At 38.8% G+C, this 19,971-nt stretch overlaps 5 protein-coding genes across 6 annotated transcripts; 4 read left to right on the top strand and 1 right to left on the bottom strand.

Annotated features, from left to right (window-relative positions):
- Window positions 1-340: 340 nt before the first annotated feature.
- On the top strand, window positions 341-3,158 carry LOC113676056 (uncharacterized). Its single transcript, XM_027192678.2, has one exon. The coding sequence runs from the start codon at window positions 1,197-1,199 to the stop codon at window positions 3,027-3,029; it is 1,833 nt and encodes a 610-aa protein (XP_027048479.2). The 5' UTR covers window positions 341-1,196; the 3' UTR covers window positions 3,030-3,158.
- A 2,839-nt stretch (window positions 3,159-5,997) lies between these two features.
- On the top strand, window positions 5,998-8,916 carry LOC113676059 (uncharacterized). The gene has a single exon (XM_089193425.1). The coding sequence runs from the start codon at window positions 6,435-6,437 to the stop codon at window positions 8,265-8,267; it is 1,833 nt and encodes a 610-aa protein (XP_089049551.1). The 5' UTR covers window positions 5,998-6,434; the 3' UTR covers window positions 8,268-8,916.
- Window positions 8,917-9,487: 571 nt separating this feature from the next.
- Window positions 9,488-11,820, top strand: LOC149034087 (uncharacterized). The gene has a single exon (XM_089193424.1). The coding sequence runs from the start codon at window positions 9,526-9,528 to the stop codon at window positions 11,692-11,694; it is 2,169 nt and encodes a 722-aa protein (XP_089049550.1). The 5' UTR covers window positions 9,488-9,525; the 3' UTR covers window positions 11,695-11,820.
- A 1,023-nt stretch (window positions 11,821-12,843) lies between these two features.
- On the bottom strand, window positions 12,844-17,178 carry LOC113676060 (adenylyl cyclase-associated protein 2). Of its 2 annotated transcripts, XM_027192682.2 has the most exons (9): window positions 16,934-17,177; window positions 16,590-16,791; window positions 16,469-16,500; window positions 16,291-16,359; window positions 16,133-16,210; window positions 15,422-15,475; window positions 14,581-14,670; window positions 14,325-14,407; window positions 12,844-14,231 (listed from the first exon to the last, which is right to left on the bottom strand). In XM_027192682.2, exons 1-9 carry the CDS (start codon window positions 17,150-17,152, stop codon window positions 14,126-14,128), a joined length of 933 nt encoding a protein of 310 aa, XP_027048483.2. In that variant the 5' UTR covers window positions 17,153-17,177; the 3' UTR covers window positions 12,844-14,125. The 2 variants fall into 2 exon arrangements, with proteins under 2 accessions (XP_027048483.2, XP_089049552.1); XM_089193426.1 differs by lacking the exon at window positions 16,291-16,359 and having other exon boundaries at window positions 16,934-17,178.
- Window positions 15,796-19,868, top strand: LOC113676061 (protein transport protein Sec61 subunit beta). The gene is made up of 5 exons (XM_027192683.2): window positions 15,796-15,900; window positions 17,379-17,553; window positions 17,659-17,753; window positions 18,712-18,810; window positions 19,611-19,868. Exons 2-5 carry the CDS (start codon window positions 17,413-17,415, stop codon window positions 19,696-19,698), a joined length of 423 nt encoding a protein of 140 aa, XP_027048484.2. The 5' UTR covers window positions 15,796-15,900; window positions 17,379-17,412; the 3' UTR covers window positions 19,699-19,868.
- The last annotated feature ends 103 nt before the right edge of the window (window positions 19,869-19,971 follow it).

Genomic DNA, 19,971 nt, shown 5'->3' with positions numbered 1-19,971 from the left:
TTGTATCCGGTCTGCAGTCTGCTGTCTGCATTTTGTACTAACAGGTATCCGTGGCACCAATACAGTTTATTTTTGGTGACATTTATTCGCACAACACACATAATCTACCACAAAATACCTGTGTGTGAGGTAATTCGACATTTTCGCTCTTTTCCGCGTTAATACTCTTCTTTCCTTTTGTAAGAATGTAGACCACTTACAGTGTTTCAAGTTATCCACCCACCCTACAAAAAATAACTCTTACATGCATAGCATGGCTATGTTTTGAAATAGGTGTATGCCCTTGGCCAGACTTGAGCTCACTATTTCAGTATACTAGTCCGACACCCGTAGTATCACTACACTTGATTCCAAGAATCCCGTACCATCCAGGTATCCCAGTTACCCTGCTCACAGGGTCTAGTTGCACTACATGAACACTAGAAAATTTTACACGTGCTTGAATTGTATTCCACCAATCAAATTCCGTTGTGCCACATTGGACTTCGCTCTATCACATGTCATTTTCTTGTAAACAACCTGCATTTTATCACGCATTCTAACTGCATTGTCCAACCTCACTGACAAAAATTCACATGGAACTAAAATGCTACTGATATTGAGTTTTCCACGCAATTCTCCTGCGTTTGACTTTCAGTTTGCTTTTCGTAGTAAAATTACGCAAAATTACATTTTTGAGGTAACTAACTGTGGAAGAATAATTTTCATTTTCTCTCTGTTGGAGGAACGGCAGTAAGCGTAGTCTCTTTCGCAACCGTTATTTGGTCTCGTCACGCAACGCGCTCTCTTTCAAACAGGAAAGAGAGGGCGTTGTGTGACGCGACCAAACAACTGCAGCGAAGGAGACAAAATAAGCGTGACAGGCTGAATTTCATTTTTAGCTAGTAGTATTTAGACAATAGAGTCTAATAGAGTCTAGAGTCTAATAGAGAGAATTTCTGTCTTTCAGTGATATTTTCGTTTTTTTAAAGTAACGCTGTTTTTGGAGACAAAAATAGAAACATTAAACATAAAATTTCGGTTTCTTACACCTTTTCGTTCGCTTAAACTTACATATAACGTAAAACGTAGCACCTTTAATTTAACATTCTACGACAATTTGTGTAAGGGAGGTCGACCCAACCTTGTCCGCGAGAATCGGCTTGTTACTTAAAGTGCTAAATTTTCTTTTCGAGTTTAAGTCTCTGCATCACATAATGGCTGAATTGGAAGAATTAGTTCGTGTGTTATTCCATGGTTTTCCAGTTTATAGAGGTTACGTAGAACCTACTAGGAAGAACTTTGAATTAAATCATAAGTATCACTCGACCGATGAACTCCGCTTCGTCTTCACTGGAAGCTTCCGAGAAGGGTATCCGGATACTTTGTTCAGTGATACCGACGCCATGGTAATTTTGAACCCTTCCACAGAGATCTGGTCCTCGGAGACTCAAAGTAAAGTTATTCAGCCTGTTAGTGAAGCGCCAGCCCACGTCAAGCTAATCATTCCTCCAGGGTACAGTGAGCGCTTCGAAGAGAAAAACCCTACAATTTCAACCTTCCTTGGTCTTGTGAAAGTTGAACAAGATTGTTGCTTCGTGTCAGCTGAGATTGCGAGAGAACTTAACGAGCGAGACTTTCTTCACGAGTTTATGGCTCACCAAAAGCCAAGTGCTAAGTGGACCGCTCCATTACCGGGCTCTGAGGGCAAAATTTCGGTTTCTTACACCTTTCGTTCGCTGTCGAAGGTTAAAATGAAAGGGACGAGCCACCATAGATTTGTGGAGTGCGACCGTGTACCAGCAATCGAGTGCGCTGGATGGCCGTCAAATGCTTACGAATGGAAAATTAGACAGCCAAGAAACTGGCCCAGTGCTGATGTGGTGGAAAATATCACCTCCAGTGGCTTTATGATTGTACCAAAGCCTTCCGACCTTTCAGGAGACACCAGGAAAGAATGGAGACTTTCGTTCTCGAACCCGGAAGCGGAACTTTTCAAGTGGTTAACAGAAGAGCAATCCAAAGTTTACTACTTACTACGTTCGTTATATGCGAGGCACTTCAAAGAAAAACTAGGAGGAGTATTAACTTCCTATCACTTTAAAACAGTGATGTTTTGGACACTCGAGGAAGAAGATCCCGGCCTTTGGTCTGAGGAAAGTACCTTGAATCTATCACTGCGGGTTCTTAAGAAGCTCTTACGATTTATTCAAGACGGGTTTTGTCCTCATTTCTTCATCCGCAATCACAATTTGTGTTACAAAACATCGAAGGTTGCGCTTGAAGATGCTGCGACTGAAATTGCTCTCTTTTTTCAGGATCCTTTGGTTGCGCTTGGAAAGGTTGTAAACGAGGGGTTTCTGGGGTTGATACCTCGCCTTGGCCTTTTAACAGTGGTAGTTAAAGGAAAATTTGAAAATAAAATTACAGGTCACGACTCCTTCATCAATTTAGAAGGGCATAGAGATGTAGAGCTAGAGTGTTTGTGGGAGACCTTGGAAGATACTGCCATCTCTATCAAAGCATTTCCAGATGGAGTTGCCCTACTCGAGGTGTACGTTGATGCTCTTGCACAGGGTCATCAATTTGCTTTTATCATGGGGAAAACTGAGAGCGAACTTTTCAAGATCAAGGTTACTTCAGTGCAAGAAGATTTCTTTGAGATGGAGGTAGCACATATGAATCAGTCTTTGTTGTTGTGGCTTGAGCTGGGTAAGATTGCTGTTGACCTTACTTCCAAAGGAACAAATGACAAACTGTTTTCTTTCCTTTGCAAGGTCCATATATTTTTGAAAGAGCAGAATGGCCCTCTTGATGAGAAAGGAAAGGAAACCATGGATCTTATCCAAGGTGTTTGTTGCACCACGGGGGCATTCTTAGCTACGGTCAATTTTGATGCAAAGAACATTTCATATCAAGAGCTGCATGAACTGGTTTGTGACTCACTTCCAATTAATGGGAATAGTGCCCAAGATCCTTGTGACATTATTATTGCTCTCTTTGTACTTAGTGGTGCAACCTGTAAGATAGCAAAAAATTTTCTAGATTAGAAAGCTCATTACTGCATTTATAAGTTATTGCCGTATGGTAAAAATTTGGTGATGGAGTTTTGAACCTAAAATCATGATGTTGTTACAGGAAATATTCCTCATTTGTAGCAGTAAACAAATATTAAGAGCTGTGAATTGCTGACTGCTAAAAGTAAAAACCTGTTTAAAGAGGTTAAACAAGATGTTGCCATGGGAAACAGAGTCAATTTCCCCTGACAACAACACCCTTTTAATGTCCAAACGTGGTTGCCATACCCTACTGAGCCTCACTCAACTGAAAATTGTTATATTATTAGGATGGACCCAGAAAATTCCAAAAGAGGGGGTGGATGGAATTGGAGCAACAGAGCAAGCCTCCCCCCTCACTCACCAGTAGGACAGCAAGACACATCAAGGGATAATAATTCTTTTTTTCTTTATCTAAACAAACTTTTCATTGTTTTCCCCAAAAGCACCCAGGCTCAATGAGGGGAATTGTTCATGTCTTACATTTGTCATTTCTAATAGCAAGAAATGCCTATTGCATCAGCTGTTTAATCAGGATTTTCATGTAACCTCTTTTGTGAGTAGCAATGAGCTTTCTATCATAAATTTAAATTTGTAATGAACAAAACATATTGGAAATAAGACAGTTCCAAAAACTAAACAAGAGACTGATGGTGCCAATGTCTCCTAAAGACATATCATGCTAATATCCCAACTCTCTTCCTTCCATGATCATAAACTGAAATAAACTCTGTACCACATCATTTAACCCTTTAACTACCAGAAGTGATTAACATGGATCTTCTCCCTATAATATCCATACATTATCTTGCAAACAGGTAATGAGAATACTCAGACTTATCAGGTAGAAGTTGTTAGCTTGATATAACACTAAATTCTCATAACTTATTTACAGGGAAATATATAGCAACTAGAGGGGAGAGTTAACAATCAGATTTTGGGAGTTGAAGAGTTAATCTAAGGGCTTGTGACTGAGATTTTACTGTGTTGACAAGTATAGGCATTTTGAATTTTCTGCATTCCAAGGGTTAATGATTAGAAAGACTGAGTCTTGAAATATTTCCACACCTTACTGTCCAACTGCAGAATTCATAAGACTGACATTTGCTTCACTAAAGCAACAACTGATTAACATCACATACACTTTTGTTCAATGGCTGAATTTTTACTTAATTAGGGACACAAGTCCCCAAAAACTTTACATTTAAAAAATTCTCATTGGAATCAGAGGTGGTATCAGCTATCAACTGTCATTAACATCTAACCCCCAAAAGTAACTAGCTTCTAATTTACCTTTGAGTATCACCTTTGAATTGTGAGAATAAATGAAACGATCTAGAGCTAAATAAGCCCTTGATCATGAAACTAAAACTCTTTGTCAGTACCAAAGGAAATTTATACAGAACAGTTTAAAGTAATCCTTCTACCACAGGACAACAACAAAACAACAATGGTTTCAGAACCACACAAAATACGCTCTTTTTAAAGAAATGAGTCAATGATTTCAAAAATTGTAATTCCAAGGTATGGTTGTGTTTTGCATGCAAACACGACTAGGTACCATTGACCTGCCGCTTTTCAGAGGATGAGCCCAGTCGCTCGCTCCTTTCCCAGCCCCCACCCAACTTCAATGGAGGATGGAAGACCTAATCGACCCTGATCTGGGAAAACAGCAGAGCACGAGCAGAAGCTGAATGAGTGTACATGTGAAGTATTAAGTAACGCAGATTACGAGGGTTTGAAAGGAAATTTTATAAGACATAGATGATCCACACCATTTAACTTGGCTGAAATCGCGCTATCAGGACTAAACGCTAAGATTAAACACAATGCAAATGCCCTATCTAATGCTGTATTCCACTTACAAGGGTTGTGACTGCTAGATTTCTTATTCAAACCTTCATAATTATGATGATCTGAAAAAACTAAAGCACATCGCCACCAACTCTCCTTTTCCAGCTTTTTTCGGTTCTTTGTATTTAGAGTTCTGATTGACTTCTTTAATTATTTTCCTTTTATTGGCTTTTTTGAATGCTTTGTTAGGGATCCTCGACCGAATCAATCGACCAGCGTTCTATTTCATGATCCTTAAGGTCTGCCTGTTCAACTGAAATCTTGGAAAACGTTTATAGATGCTCTTTAATCCTATGACTCCTAAGAGTGACTAACATCTAATTTTTTCTTACAAATCACCCTCTAATCACACATAACGTACACACATGACGTACAAAGTCCAATCAGAACATATCCAATTATTGCACTACATGAACATTAGCCAATTTTTCACTTGCTTGAATCGTATTCCACCAATCAAATTCCATTTCGACACATTGGACTTCGCTCTATCACGTGTCATTTTCTTGTAAACAACCTGCATTTTATAACGCATTCTAACTGTGTTGTCCAACCCACTGAAAAAAATTCACATGGAACTAAATGCTACTGATATTGAGTTTTCCACGCAATTCTCCCGCGTTTGACTTTTTCTACGAATTGAAGTCGCTCTAAGCTACCTTGGACTTAACCCAATTGCGTGTTAATTCCTTGTAAAACAACCTGCATTTTATCATGAAGATCACACACAGAGGGCAAAGTCCAGATAGGCAACAATCAATTAAGGAGCCCTCTTTGAAATATTATCCTTTCATCTTCTTCAATGTATCTTTACTTATTCGAGATCGCTGTATATCTTTGGTTAGGGTCTATTAGAGGTACAACAGAGTTTCAGTTTGATTTTCGTAGTAAAATTACGCGGAATTATATCTTTGAGGTGAGTCACTGTAGACGAATAATTTTGATTTCTCTCTGTTGGAGGAAGCGGCAGTAAGCGTAGTCTCTTTCGCAAACGTTATTTGGTCTCGTCACACAACGCCCTCTATTTCCAGTTTCAAAGAGAGGGCGTTGCGTGACGAGGCCAAACAACGCCTGCGAAGGAGACAACAGTAAGGGCGGCATGATGCATTTCATTTTTAGTTAGAATCATTTAGACGATAGAGACAGTACATCACATAACGTCTCTGTGAGGTCAGATAAATTTGGTTCTTTTCTGTCTTTCTGCGATATTTTCGGTTTTTGAAAGTTAAGCTCTTTTCAGTGACAAAAATAAAAACATTAATTACACAAAAAAACCCGTCCTTTCCTAACCCACCCAGCCAAAAAAAATAACTCTTGCACACTACACATGCCTATGTTTAACCTAAGTCACCGTGAATGAATCTACTTCACACGCTTAAACTTACACATAACGTAAAACGTAGCACCTTTGATTTAATTTTACGACAATTTGTGTAAGGGAGGTCGACCCAACCTCGTCCGCGAGAATTGGCTGTGAGGGACTGAATCGGCTTGTTACTTAAAAGTGCTAATTATATTTTCAAATTTAAGTCTCTGCATTACATAATGGCTGATTTGGAAACACTAGTTCGTGTGTTATTCCATGGTTTTCCAGTTTATAGACGTTACGTAGAATCTGCTAGGAAGAACTTTGAATTAAATCATAAGTATCACTCGACCGATGAACTCCGCTTCGTCTTCACCGGAAGCTTCCGAGAAGGGTATCCGGATACTTTGTTCAGTGATACCGACGCCATGATGATTTTGAACCCTTCTACAGAGATCTGGTCCTCGGAGACTCAAAGTAAAGTTATTCAGCCTGTTAGTGAAGCGCCAGCCCATGTCAAGCTAATCATTCCTCCAGGTTACAGTGAGCGCTTCGAAGAGAAAAACCCTACAATTTCAACTTTCCTTGGTCTTGTGGAAGTTGAACAAGATTGCTGCTTTGTGTCAGCTGAGATTGCGAGAAAACTTAACGAGCGAGACTTTCTTCCTGAGTTTATGGCTGGCCAAAAGCCAAGTGCTAAGTGGACTGCTCCATTAGCGGGCGCTGAGGACAAAATTTCGGTTTCTTACACCTTTCGTTCGCCGTCGAAGGTTAATGTGAAAGCGACGAGCCATCATGGATTTGTGGAGTCCGATCGTGTACCAGCAATCGAGTGCACTGGATGGCCGACAAATGCTTACGAATGGAAAATTAGACAGCCAAGAAACTGGCCCAGTACTGATGTGGTGGAAAATATCACCTCCAGTGGCTTTATGATTGTACCAAAGCCTTCCGACCTTTCAGGAGACATCAGGAAAGAATGGCGATTTTCGTTTTCAAACCCGGAAGCGGAACTTTTCAAGTGGTTTACAGAAGAGCAATCCAAAGTTTACTACTTACTACGTTCGTTGTATGCGAGACACTTCAAAGAAAAACTAGGAGGAGTATTAACTTCCTATCACTTTAAAACAGTGATGTTTTGGACACTCGAGGAGGAAGATCCCAGCCTTTGGTCTAAGGAAAGTACCATGAATCTATTACTGCGGGTTCTTAAGAAGCTCTTACGATTTATTCAGGACGGGTCTTGTCCTCATTTTTTCATCCGCAGTCACAATTTGTGTTACAAAACATCGAAGGTTGCGCTTGTAGATGCTGCGACTGAAATTGCTCTCTTTTTTCAGGATCCTTTGGTTGCGCTTGGAAAGGTTGTAAACGAGGAGTTTCTGGGATTGATACCTCGCCTTGGCCTTTTAACAGTGGAAGTTAAAGGAAAATTTGAAAATAAAATTACAGGTCACGCCTCCTTCATGAATTTAGAAGGGCATAGAGATGTAGAGCTAGAGTGTTTGTGGGAGACCTTGGAAGATACTGCCATCTCTATCAAAGCATTTCCAGATGGAGTTGCCCTACTCGAGGTGTACGTTGACGCTCTTGCACAGGGTCACCAATTTGCTTTTATCATGGGGAAAACTGAGAGCGAACTTTCCAAGATCAAGGTTACTTCAGTGCAAGAAGATTTCTTTGAGATGGATGTAGCACATATGAATCAGTCTTTGTTGTTATGGCTTGAGCTGGGTAAGATTGCTGTTGACCTTACTTCCAAAGGAACAAATGACAAACTGTTTTCTTTCCTTTGCAAGGTCAATACATTTTTGAGAGAACAGAATGGCCCCCTTGATGAGGAAGGAAAGGAAACCATGGATCTTATCCAAGGTGTTTGTTGCACCACAGGGGCATTCTTAGCTACGGTCAATTTTGATGCAAAGAACATTTCATATCAACAGCTACATGAACTGGTTTGCGACTTCCTTCCAATCAATGGGAATAGTGCCCAGTCTCCTTGTAACATTATTCTTGCTCTCTTTGTACTTAGTGGTGCAACCTGTAAGATGGCAAAAAAATTTCTAGATTAGAAAGCTCATTACTGCTATTACTAGTTGGGTGCTGTATGGAAAAAAATTTGGTGATGGAGTTTTGAACCTAAAATTATGATATTGTTACAAGAAATATTCCTCATTTGAAGCAGTAAACAAATCTGAAGAGCTATGAGTTGCCAATTGTTAAAAGTAAAAACCTGTTTAAAGAGGTTAAACAAGATGTTGCCATGGGAAACAGAGCTAATTTCCCTTGACAACAACACCATTTTAATGTCCAAATGTGGTTGCCATACCCTACTGCACCTCGCTCAACTTAAAATTGTTATATTATTAGGATGTAGCCAGAAAATTCCAAAAGAGGGGATGAAAGGAATTGGAGCAACAGAGCAAGCCTTCCCCTCTCGCTCACCAGTAGAACAGCAAGGACCATTAAGGGAAAATAATTCCTTTTTTTCTTTATTTAAACATATTTTTCATTGTTTTCCTCAAAAGCACCCAGGCTTAACAAGGGGCATTATTTGTCATATTTTTGTCATTTCCAATGGAAGGAAATGCCAGTTACATTAGCTGTTTAATCAGGATTTTCATGCAACCTCTTTTGTGAGTAGCAATGAGTTTTCTATTATAGATATTCATTTGTAATGAACAAAGCATATTTGAAAGAAGAAAGCTCCAAAAAACTAAACAAGAGACTGATGGTGCCAATGTCTCCTAAAGACATATCATGTAAATATCCCAACTTTCTTCCTTCCATGATCATAAACAGAAAGAAACTCTGTACCATATCATTTAACCCTTTAACTCCCAGAAGTGATTAACATGGATCTTCTCCCTATAATATCCATACATTATCCTGTAAACAAGTAATGAGAATACTCAGACTTATCAGGTAGAAGTTGTTAGCTTGATATAACACCAAATTCTCATACCTTATTTACAAAGACATGTGTAGCAGCTAGAGAGGAGAATTAACTGTTGGATTTTGGGAGTTGAAGAGTTAATCTAAGGGCTTGTGACTGAGATTTTACTGTGTTGTCAAGTACAGGCATTTTGAATTTTCTGCATTCCAAGGGTTAATGATTAGAAAGATTGAGTCTTGAAATATTTCCACACCTTACTGTCCAACTGCAGAATTCATAAGACTGACATTTGCTTCACTAAAGCAACAACTGATTAACATCACATACAATGATGTCCGTGCATGACAACGTCAATCATCATCAAGATAGCACGCGTGATCAGCTTGTGAACACCTCATTAGATCACAGTTAGTTGTCATGGTGTTGAGGGCCCAATGACCTCTGGGTACTATTGTGCAATTTTTCCATTTTGTGGCGGAGGGGAAAAAAAAAAAAGAAAAAAGAAAAAAGACTACAAAAAAACAAAGGCATTTTATGACTGGGCTACCACAGGTATCCCAGTAAAAAATAAAAACATTACACATAAATTTCGGTTTCTTACACTTTTTCGTTCGCTTACACTTACATATGACGTAAAACGTACCACCTTTAATTTAACATTTTACGACAATTTGTGTAAAAGGAAGTCCACCCAACCTTGTTTGCGAGAATCGGCTGTGAGCGACTCGATTGGCTTGTTACTTAAAGAGCTAATTTGTTTTTTCGAGTTTAAGTCTCTGCATTACATAATGGCTGATTTGGAAGCACTAGTTCGTGTGTTATTCCATGGCTTTCCAGTCTATAAACGTTACGTAGAATCTATAAGGCAGAAGTATGAATTGAGACATAAGTATTACTCGACTGATGAACTCCGCTATGTCCTCACAGGAAGCTTCCGAGAAGGGTATCCGGATATTGTTTTCAGTGATGGCGACGTCATGGTGATGTTGAACCCTTCTACAGAGATCTGGTCCCTGGAGACTCAAATTAGAGTTATGCAGCCTGTTAGTGAAGCGCCAGCCCACGTCAAACTAATTATTCCTCAAGATTATAGGAAGTGCTTCGAAGAGAAATACCCTACAGTTTCAAACTTCCTTGGTCTTGTGGAAGCCGAACAAGATTGTTGCTTTGTGTCAGCTGAGACTGCGAGAAAACTTAACGAGCGAGACTTTCTTCCTGAGTTTATGGCTGACCAAAAGCCAAGTGCTAAGTGGACTGCTCCATTAGCGGGCGCTGAGGACAAAATTTCGGTTTCTTACACCTTTCGTTCGTCATCGAAGGATATTTTGGAAGGATCTGCGGAGTCCGACCGTGTACCAGCGATCGAGTGCACTGGATGGCCGACAAATGCTTACGAATGGAAAATTAGACAGCCAAGAAACTGGCCCAGTGCTGATGTGGTGGAAAATATCACCTCCAGTGGCTTTATGATTGTTCCAAAGCCTTCCGACCTTTCAGGAGACATCAGGAAGGAATGGCGACTTTCGTTCTCGAACCCGGAAGCGGAACTTTGCAAGCGGTTTACAGAAGAGCAATCCAAAGTTTACTACTTACTACGTTCGTTGTTTGCGAGGCACTTCAAGGAAAAACTAGGAGGAGTATTAACTTCCTATCACTTTAAAACAGTGATGTTTTGGACACTCGAGGAAGAAGATCCCAGCCTTTGGTCTGAGGAAAATACCTTGAATCTATTGCTGCGAGTTCTTGAGAAGCTCTTACGATTTATTCAAGACGGGTTTTGTCCTCATTTCTTCATCCGCAATCACAATTTGTGTTACAAAACATCGGAGGTTGCACTTGAAGAAGCTGCGACTGAAATTGCTCTCTTTTTTCAGGATCCTCTGGTTGCGTTTAGAAAGATTGTAAACAAGACGTTTCTGGGGTTGATACCTCGTCTTGAGTTTTTAACAGTGAAGGTTAAAGGAAGATTAGAAAAGGAAATTATAGGCCTCCCCTCCTTCATGAATTTAGAAGGGCATGGAGATGTAGAGCTAAAGTGTTTGTGGGAGACCTTGGAAGATACTGCCATCTCTATCAAAGTATCTCCAGATGGAGGTGCCCTACTCGAAGTGTACGTTGGTGCTCTTGCACAGGGTCACCAATTTGCTTTGCCGGGGATAACTGAGAGCGAACTTTCCAAGATCAACGTTACTTTAGTGCAAGAAGATTTCATTGAGATGGACATAGCACAAATGAATCAGTCTTTGTTGTTGTGGCTTGAGCTGGGTAAGATTTCTGTTGACCTCATTTCCAAAGGAACAAATGACAAACTGTTTTCTTTCTGTTGCAAGGTCCATACATTTTTGAAAGAGCAGAATGGCCCTTTTGATGAGGAAGGAAAGGAAACTATGGATCTTATGCAAGGTGTTTGCTGCATTACGGGGACATTCTTAGCTACGGTCAATTTTGATGCAAAGAACATTTCATATCAACAGCTGCATGAACTAGTTTGTGACTCACTTCCAATCAATGGGAATAGTGCCCAGTCTCCTTGTAAAATTATTCTTGCTCTCTTTGTACTTAGTGGTGCAACCTGTAAGATGGCAAAAAATTTTCTAGATTAGAAAGCTCATTACTGCTATTATAAGTTGGGTGCTGTGTGGTAAAAATTTGGTGATGGAGTTTTGAACCTAAAATTATGAGGTTGTTACAAGAAATATTCCTCATTTGTAGCAGTAAATGAATTTCAAGAGCTGTGAGTTGCCAACTGTTAAAAGTAAAAACCTGTTTAAAGAGGTTAAACAAGATGTCAATTTCCCCTGACAACAACACCCTTTTAATGGCCAAACATGGTTGCCATACCCTATTGCACCTCACTCAACTAAAAATTGTTATATTATTAGGATGAAACCAGAAAATTCCAAAAGAGGGGGTGAAAGGAATTTGAACAACAGAGCAAGCCTCCCCCCTCACTCACCAGTAGGACAGCAGGCATATCAAGGGATAATAATTCTTTTTTTCTTTATCTAAACATATTTTCATTGTTTTCCCCAAAAGCACCCAGGCTTAATGAGGGGAATTGTTCATGTCTTACATTTGTCATTTCTAACAACAAGAAATGCCTGTTACATTAGCTGTTTAATCAGGATTTTTATGCAACTTCTTTTGCAAGTAGCAATGAGCTTTCTATTATAAATTTTCATTTATAATGAAAAAAACATATTTGAGATAAGAAAACTCCAGAAACTAAAAAAGGGAGATGGTGCCAATGTCTCCTAAAGATATATCATGTAAATATCCCAACTCTCTCTTCCTTCCATGATCATAAACTAAAGAAAACTCTGTACCATATCATTTAACTCTTTAACTCCCAGAAGTGATTAACATGGAACTTCTCCCCATAATATCCATACATTATCTTGCAAACAGGTAATGAGAATACTCAGACTTATCATGTAGAAGTAATTAGCTTGATCTAACTCTAAATTCTCATAACTGATTGACAGGAAAATGTGTAGCAGCTAGAGGGGAGAATTAACAATCAGATTTTGTTTCAGATTTTTTGGGAGTTGAAGGGTTAAGCTAAGGGCTTGTGACTGAGATTTTACTGTATTGTCAAGTATGCACATTTTGAATTTTTTGCATTCTGCTAAGGGTTAATGATGAGAAAGACTAAGTCTTGAAATATTTCAAGGCCTTACTGTCTGACTGTAGAATTTCATAAGAATGAGATTTGCTTCACCAAGGCAACAACTGATTAACATCACATGCACTTTTGTTCAATGGTTTAATTTTTACTAAATTAGGGACACTAGTCCCCAAAAACTTTACTTTAAAAAAATTCTCATCAGAGCCTGAGGTAGTATCAGCTATCAACTGTAATTAACATTTAACCCCCAAAACTAGTGTCCAATTTTTCATTTGAGTATTGCCTTTGGATTTTGAGAGTAAATGAAATTATATACAGCTTGATTCTATCTAAGCCCTTGATTGTTAAACAAATTCTCCTTTTCAGTACCAAAGGAAATGTATAGAGAACAGTTTGGAGATTGGAGAATATTCATACTAATGTTAGGAATGTGAAGAATTTACACCAAACACATATTACTCAATTTAACAATGTCTTCCTTTGCTATTTTGATTAAGATACAACAGGTTAACTCTGGAGTCTAAAACTATTATAATAACTTTAGCCATTTTCATTAAATGATCAAATAGGCTGTTTAGTACCATGAAATAATCTCTTTGGGAACAACAAACATCAAGGCGATCAAATTATATTCATGTTGAGAGCGACACGGAGGAAAAACTGTGTCACGTCAATTTTCGTTGAGAGCAGTTAATCTCATCGCAAATCTGTTTCTCTGATGACGTCATGGTTATCGCTCGTCCCAGTTTCTGTGGACGCTGGGTATTGGGGTTGACGGGGATTGTTAAAAATGTAGAAACGCGAGGGTTTTTAGCAACCATCGCCAATTTTTTAACGCAGTTTATTAGCATAATCACAATATCTAATATACTGAGGTGAAGTTGAGGTCAGTGGCCCATTGAAAATATACGCCGATCACTCATTCATAATTTTATGCGAGACAAGCTTGGTGTAGTGCTGGCTTTTTCCTTCACCGAAAACACAACTCCGCCTAAAATAGGCTCCTAGCTCCGCCCAATCCAAGTTGGGCTGACTTACCGTTGTCTCAAAATTTTACCGCAAAAATTCACAGACTGGAAAAGAAAAACTACCCAAGTTCCTTAATGTGACCACTGCTTCTTTGGTCTAAGCGGCTCTATATGTCCAGACGAGAAGCGGGGAATTGGGCACGGTGGCTGCAGGTACACTTATTCGTATTTTCTAAACGACAAACTCTTTTTTTTAGGCAAAACGAAACAGAACAAGAAATACCATTAAATTTTTTTGCTATTTTTCATTCATTTTTATCATTCGAGGTTTATCCTCCTGTTTTTAGTCGCCAGTGAGCCTCTATCTTTTGTGCATTACCCAGTCTCTCTTAGATTAACTGGCAGCCATTAAAAGTATATGCATTTTCCTTTCTCTTTTCAAGAAGCCCACGTGACACCCATCGGATGGAACTCTTTGCAGTACTGTTGTAGTTCAATCAAAGCGCCAATGAAACTGTGAGCCCATTCAGTGTGCAATGGATTTCTGTAAACAAAAACGATCACTTAATTTTGGAGTCTATCTTCAATTTGTCCTCTAAATAACTTCCTGACTAATTTCAATTTTTACGATACATACTGTTTGAAGTCCTTCAAAACTCGGTTTGTGTAGAAAACTGCTCCATCTTTTCTGTCCCTCACAAAAATATCTGGCTTTCCGGGCTTTGAGAGGAAAAAAATAGATTTGTATCAAAAGGCGCACTGTCTCTCATATTCTTTCAGTTCCCTTTATGGACAACATCTTGACGGCTCTTTATTTGCATCCTCCACGCAGTAACTGTTTAACAAAAAGCGCTACATCAAAACGCTGTAGACATACGTGAACATAGTCTTACCGCTCCAACCCATAACAATGCATCCATTCCCTCACTGACCGCTGACAGATGATTGAACTGCTTGCTGGAACGGTTGCGGTCACGGAAAGCCTGGAAGAAGTAAAGCCTTTCAGTTGAACATCTAGAGAGCTTTTCGATCGAGTGTCGTATACAAAGCCTATCAGTTGAACATCTAGAGCGCTTTTCGATCGAGTGTCGTAAAACCAAAACCAAAGTTATCACAACAACAAATCAGAAAAAAGGAAGATATCCTTAAATGACAATGAGAACTCAATGTAAAACAACCACACTACCAAAGCGCGGGAAAACGCGGGCGACCAAGTCGTGATTGGTTTAGGTTTGCATCTGATTGGTTGAGAGAGTGGCACGACCAATCACAAGCGAAGTGAAGCAAAACCAATACAATCGGATTATTTTGCTCTATGAGGTTTGATCCTGGCTGGACTCGTAGACCTTTGCATGAGAGACTTCTCCTGTGCTGGTCTTGTACTCCTATGACCAACTTTTTAAACTAGCCTGGGTTCACTTTTTTAAAACTTGAAACGTTCTCTTTAAAAGACATACTCCTGTTTCGAATACGGAAGTAGTTGAATTTTTGTTAGATCGTCTGTGCGATAAAAAAAGGCAAGACAAAGAGGTCAGCCTGGCTCTGGGAACGAACGGAGGTTTATTTTCAGGGACTTTCGCACGAAATTGCGTGGGGGAGGGGGGGGGGAGGGAGGGGAGGTAAGACGGACATATCTCAGCCGACACCCTGATTCAGAAATGAACCAGGGAAATTGCAAGCAACGTCCAGGGAAATAAAACAGGAAAATGCACGCGTAAATGATTAAAAAAATACCTCCACTTCCTCTCTACATTGAGCAATGGGTTTAACCATGGAGGCAAGTTCATTCTGAAATAAAAATAAGCAAACTATTCAAGATACTTATTCACGTGTCATTTAAGGAAAATTAATAATATTCTAAGGAAAATATTAGCAAATACATTTGCAAAGTAAAATATACAAATATATGTGTAAAATTCTTTTACTGCCAAGATCGAACGATCAATTCTTAGCACTGTCTGTCATACATCTTTTATAATTCTGACTCTGAGAATTAAATTGTTTTAACATTTTTAGTTGAAATTCCTTTTTGGTCCAATCTGAGGCTGAATTAATTTTTAATTCTAGTTTTTCTTTACCCTCCAATCGTCTACTACCCGTTTTAGATCGTACGCTGCCTTCTTCATCGCTCCACACCTGACAGAGAAGGGGAGGACAACAAAGACACCGGGCGAGAGGTCGATACAGAATCAAATCAATGTCTGTCATTTGAGGTAATATTGACTTTCTACGTTACAGCTTGAAAAAACTCTTTAAAATTTTGTCGTTGCCCTTCTCATGTATTTTGCGTGACATATCGTGACCGCAAGAAGCACTGGCCATTCTCAAAGCTGAAATGCAAATTATCATATCACCGATCCATGCCACGCAAATCTGTGCGCTGTTTTTCTTTTCAAGTTCGCTTAAATGTTTAAATTTCAGTTAATTTTAAAAGGATTCCCTTACTCTAGTAGGTATTTTTGTTTGAGAAGCTTTCATCAGAAAATCCCTCAGTGCTTGAAAAGTGTTTTTGGCTAGATCCACCTGAAAATGAAATCGACATGAGTTTAGTACGTATCTTAGTCACGCAACCATGTTCTGAAAAATTAAATATCCACTCTTACCTGTGCCTGCAAATCGCCTCCTATTTCATTTGATAATTTGAAAAAGACCTGTATCTTCCCCTTGAGAAACTACACGAGAGGTAGTAATAAAATTAAATAAACATCGTTGCGTGAGAAAATTAATCATAGAAGCCTGTAAACAGACGATGAAAGAAAATAACATCTATATTCGCTTTACCTCATCGTAGAACTCAACAATCTTTCCAGATCCTGCCGAACGGAGGAATAAGTTCAGTACAAACTCGGTTGTTTTATTTTTCTTTTAAGAAAATAAATGAAAGCTCTTTCCCCTTAGTCACCTTCGCCGCTCGCTCCAGATTTTAGCTGTTCGAGTTTTCCTGCCACGTTTTCGAGACGCTCCACTAAAGCCTGTACGTCCGCTTCAGTTTCTCCTTTTTTAATCGAACACTCAGCTAGGCCAAGTTTATCGGCCACTAATTCCAGTCGGGCTAAGACGGCTTCTAGCTTGCTAAGAGTCGCTTGATTTGCTGGCATTTTGAGCTGAAGTGAGAAACAGATGTAAAATGAAACAGATGTAAAATGAAAGAGTCACGGTGCATCAATTTCTTTGGCTGATCTCGGGCCAATAGGCGCGGTCGAAGCCCGCGATAAGACTCCTTTTAACTTTGCCAAAATAACTTACTTGGATTTCACATTTAGACCGAAACACTCGTCTTATTTCGCCTGCGCGGACCGCTTCCATAATCTTACGGTCAACACCAACGTTGATGAATAATTTAGGTTTTTTTTTTTCGTGAAACCAGCTGCCCAGTTCTGAAGACAAGAAAAGGCGCTGGAGATTAAATTCATAAGCCGTCTTCTTTTTGTCTCCAAACAGCAATTCTCTGCATAAACACAGCATGCATTGCAGCACTGGCTTCGTCAAACTTCACAGAACAAACAGAGGTTTGGCGTTTTAAAAGGTTCTAAACGTAAACAGTATAGGGAACAAAAAAACTTTACTCCATTCAGTAAACAAAATGGACTTACTAAAATCAATTTAAACATTTTTTTGTTTTCTGCTCTCGAAACATTTTTAATTCCATTCTTTTCTTTCATTTGCCTACATTTATTTAAATTAAATCAAGCTTAAAAACACCGGAAGAGCAGCCATAAATCTTTATGGGACTGGGTCAGAGGAACCGTCATCCCATTGAGGGCTTGGTACCAATACCAGCTTCGTCTCAGTGCAATGGCTTATGGGAAAATCGTGACGTTAATCATCTGCTTCCTCTTTGTCTTAAAAGACGAGTCATCAACATGGTGAGAGAGATGTAGAATTTCAATCGAGAAAAATTCTGGAGTTATGGAAGTTACATCCATGACACAAAGACTTTATCTGAATAATTTTCTCCTATTTACCAACAGGTTCAATCAGCTTCTTCTACGACAGTCGGATCGGGCAGATCCGGCTCAAAATCGGTTGCCCCTCGTTCGTCTGGCGGAACACAAGTAAAACAAAGGTGACAAGACTGCTTTCTTCTTTAAAAACCACGTATTTAAGTATTATTTAGCTTCTCTTGGAAGCTTAACCCTAAGCAATTTGATCCACATTTGTTGCTTTTGCTGGCTTATTTTGTCGTTTCTTAATATTTCGTGTTATGTTTTTTGCGTGAGTTTACAATGAGAACTTGTTTGGATTTGTATCGGTACAAACCGTTGAGTTGTTTCGGTGGGATGTGACCTTTTACATGTTCTTTAATCCTTAGACGATAATGTTTTGTGCTTTGCTCTACACTTGAAAGTAACGGAATTGTAGTCCCCGATACAAATTTATTGGATATGTAATTTGTGTTTTAAGCTTTTCTAGTTATTACACGTACGCGTAAGCTTAGAACGCATAGATATACAATACCAGACAATACTGGGTGAAGAACGTACTCCTAAAGGGGAATTACTCTCGGATCCAGGTGAAAAAAAATGTTAAACAGATGTTGCTGCCAAAAAAATGTATTTCGTCTATCAAAAAATGGCCCTTTTGAGAATATAATGACATTATACCTTAGCATGATTGTGTATTTCTCCTCACCATTCCCTTTGCATTTACTAAGGTTCTCACTAGGAGACTGTGCTTAATAATCAAGAGCTTGAACTTTCAATCATTTCTTTCATTCTGTTGAACATAATCTTTGATTTGAGTATGGTACTGTTGGGAAAATTATATGCTTATTGCTCTTAGCAGCTAAAGCCACTGTAAGAAAGATTTCACCTTCATTGCAAAATTTTCTGAAAAAGAGACCAGGGAATAAATAAGAATCACCATCGATCTACAATTACTTACTCTCAACAAAACTGGATATATATGTTTAAGTTGATGTATTGTCTAGGGACTATTTAATTTCTCCCAAATCAGAATTCCTTCAAAGAGAGATGAAAAAATGGTATTGCTGTTGCTAAAGAGAATGTCTTATTTCATCACAGGAAAGGTGGAAGTGCTGCCCCTGCAGCAAGAACTCGAGCAGCAGCCAGTAGTAGTGGAATGTGGAGATTTTACACGGAAGATTCCCCAGGACTCAAAGTGTAAGTAGCCTTTGGTTACAGTTACATTTTACATGAAATGAGAAAAAACTTTCAATCTCATTGCCTAATAAAGATTAGCAGTTGAAACCACATTATTTAACACAACCGATTAGCCTGACTCTCACATCTTGAGACAGATGATTTAACACTCATTTATCTTTAAAACCACGATGAACAACAACATTTTTTATAACAAGAAACACAAAGGGCACATTTTTTCCTTCTAGCATTCCCGACCCTTTCTTTAATATATCCAAAGTGGGCAATATTAATTACTTGAAGAGGACGTTTTGCTGGAGTTTTGTTAACCCTTAACTCCCACAAGTGACCAAGACAGAATTTCTCCTTACAATATCAATACAAAATCAAACAGACAAGTGATGAGAAAAAAGGAAAATATCAGTAAGGGGATTATAAGTAGATCCAATACCAAATTCTCAAAACCAACATCATAAGAACTGTATGGGCGAGAATTACTAATGAGATCTTGGGAGTTAAAGCCATGGGTGAACAGCAATGTGTGATGATCTCAAGGATAGCACAATGTATTGTGTTTTCTGACATGTCTGCTTGATGACTCACCTTGGAAAGAATCTTCAAGGCAATGTAATGGTGAACAGCTTGCAGATAAGTTTAGTCATTGAAAGCAACTTTAAAGAGGGAAATTGAAATTCTCTTGGTTTTTCAGTGTATTTCTTATGTAACAGTTTTGTTGTATTTTGGTGATGGACCAAGGTTTTAAAGTTGCTCTTCTTAAATATTTATTACTTTTTAACTTGGGTTTTCTTTCTTCCCAACAGTGGCCCTGTTCCTGTGTTGGTCATGAGTTTATTGTTCATTGCTTCAGTCTTTATGCTTCACATCTGGGGAAAATATACACGTGGATAACTGATGACCACAAATGCAATCTACCTTTCAAATTTCAGTTAGACGTCACAAGATCTTAATGTCCAGTTGATACTGTCTTGCAGTAATGTGAATGAAACTTGTTTTCTTTTACATATTTTATTGTAAATCAAGTACTTATAGGAACCTCAATAAAGAATAAAACTCTTTCAGTTTCTTACCTCGTATTCTATTAAACCTTTTCACCCTAACATCAGCATGGATATTCTCTATACTTTACATTTCCTTAGGTGATGACAAGGAGAATTTGTGTAA

Source organism: Pocillopora damicornis, chromosome 14 (assembly GCF_964200805.1).
Source record: "Pocillopora damicornis chromosome 14, jaPocDami1.2, whole genome shotgun sequence".
NCBI lineage: Eukaryota > Metazoa > Cnidaria > Anthozoa > Scleractinia > Pocilloporidae > Pocillopora > Pocillopora damicornis.
The sequence above is the reverse complement of the archived record's forward strand: the minus strand, read 5'-3'. Positions and strand labels throughout refer to the sequence as shown.

Coding starts and splice junctions, on each gene's coding strand:
- LOC113676059 (XM_089193425.1), top strand. CDS start 6,435: ATGGCTGATTTGGAAACACTAGTTCGTGTGTTATTCCATGGTTTTCCA.
- LOC149034087 (XM_089193424.1), top strand. CDS start 9,526: ATGACCTCTGGGTACTATTGTGCAATTTTTCCATTTTGTGGCGGAGGG.
- LOC113676060 (XM_027192682.2), bottom strand. CDS start 17,152: ATGCTGTGTTTATGCAGAGAATTGCTGTTTGGAGACAAAAAGAAGACG. Junction 14,671..15,421: donor AATGTAGAGAGGAAGTGGAG/GTATTTTTTTAA, acceptor TACTTCTTCCAG/GCTTTCCGTGACCGCAACCG. Junction 14,232..14,324: donor GTTTTGAAGGACTTCAAACA/GTATGTATCGTA, acceptor TTTTGTTTACAG/AAATCCATTGCACACTGAAT.
- LOC113676061 (XM_027192683.2), top strand. CDS start 17,413: ATGGGACTGGGTCAGAGGAACCGTCATCCCATTGAGGGCTTGGTACCA. Junction 17,754..18,711: donor GGAACACAAGTAAAACAAAG/GTGACAAGACTG, acceptor ATTTCATCACAG/GAAAGGTGGAAGTGCTGCCC. Junction 18,811..19,610: donor GATTCCCCAGGACTCAAAGT/GTAAGTAGCCTT, acceptor TCTTCCCAACAG/TGGCCCTGTTCCTGTGTTGG.
- LOC113676056 (XM_027192678.2), top strand. CDS start 1,197: ATGGCTGAATTGGAAGAATTAGTTCGTGTGTTATTCCATGGTTTTCCA.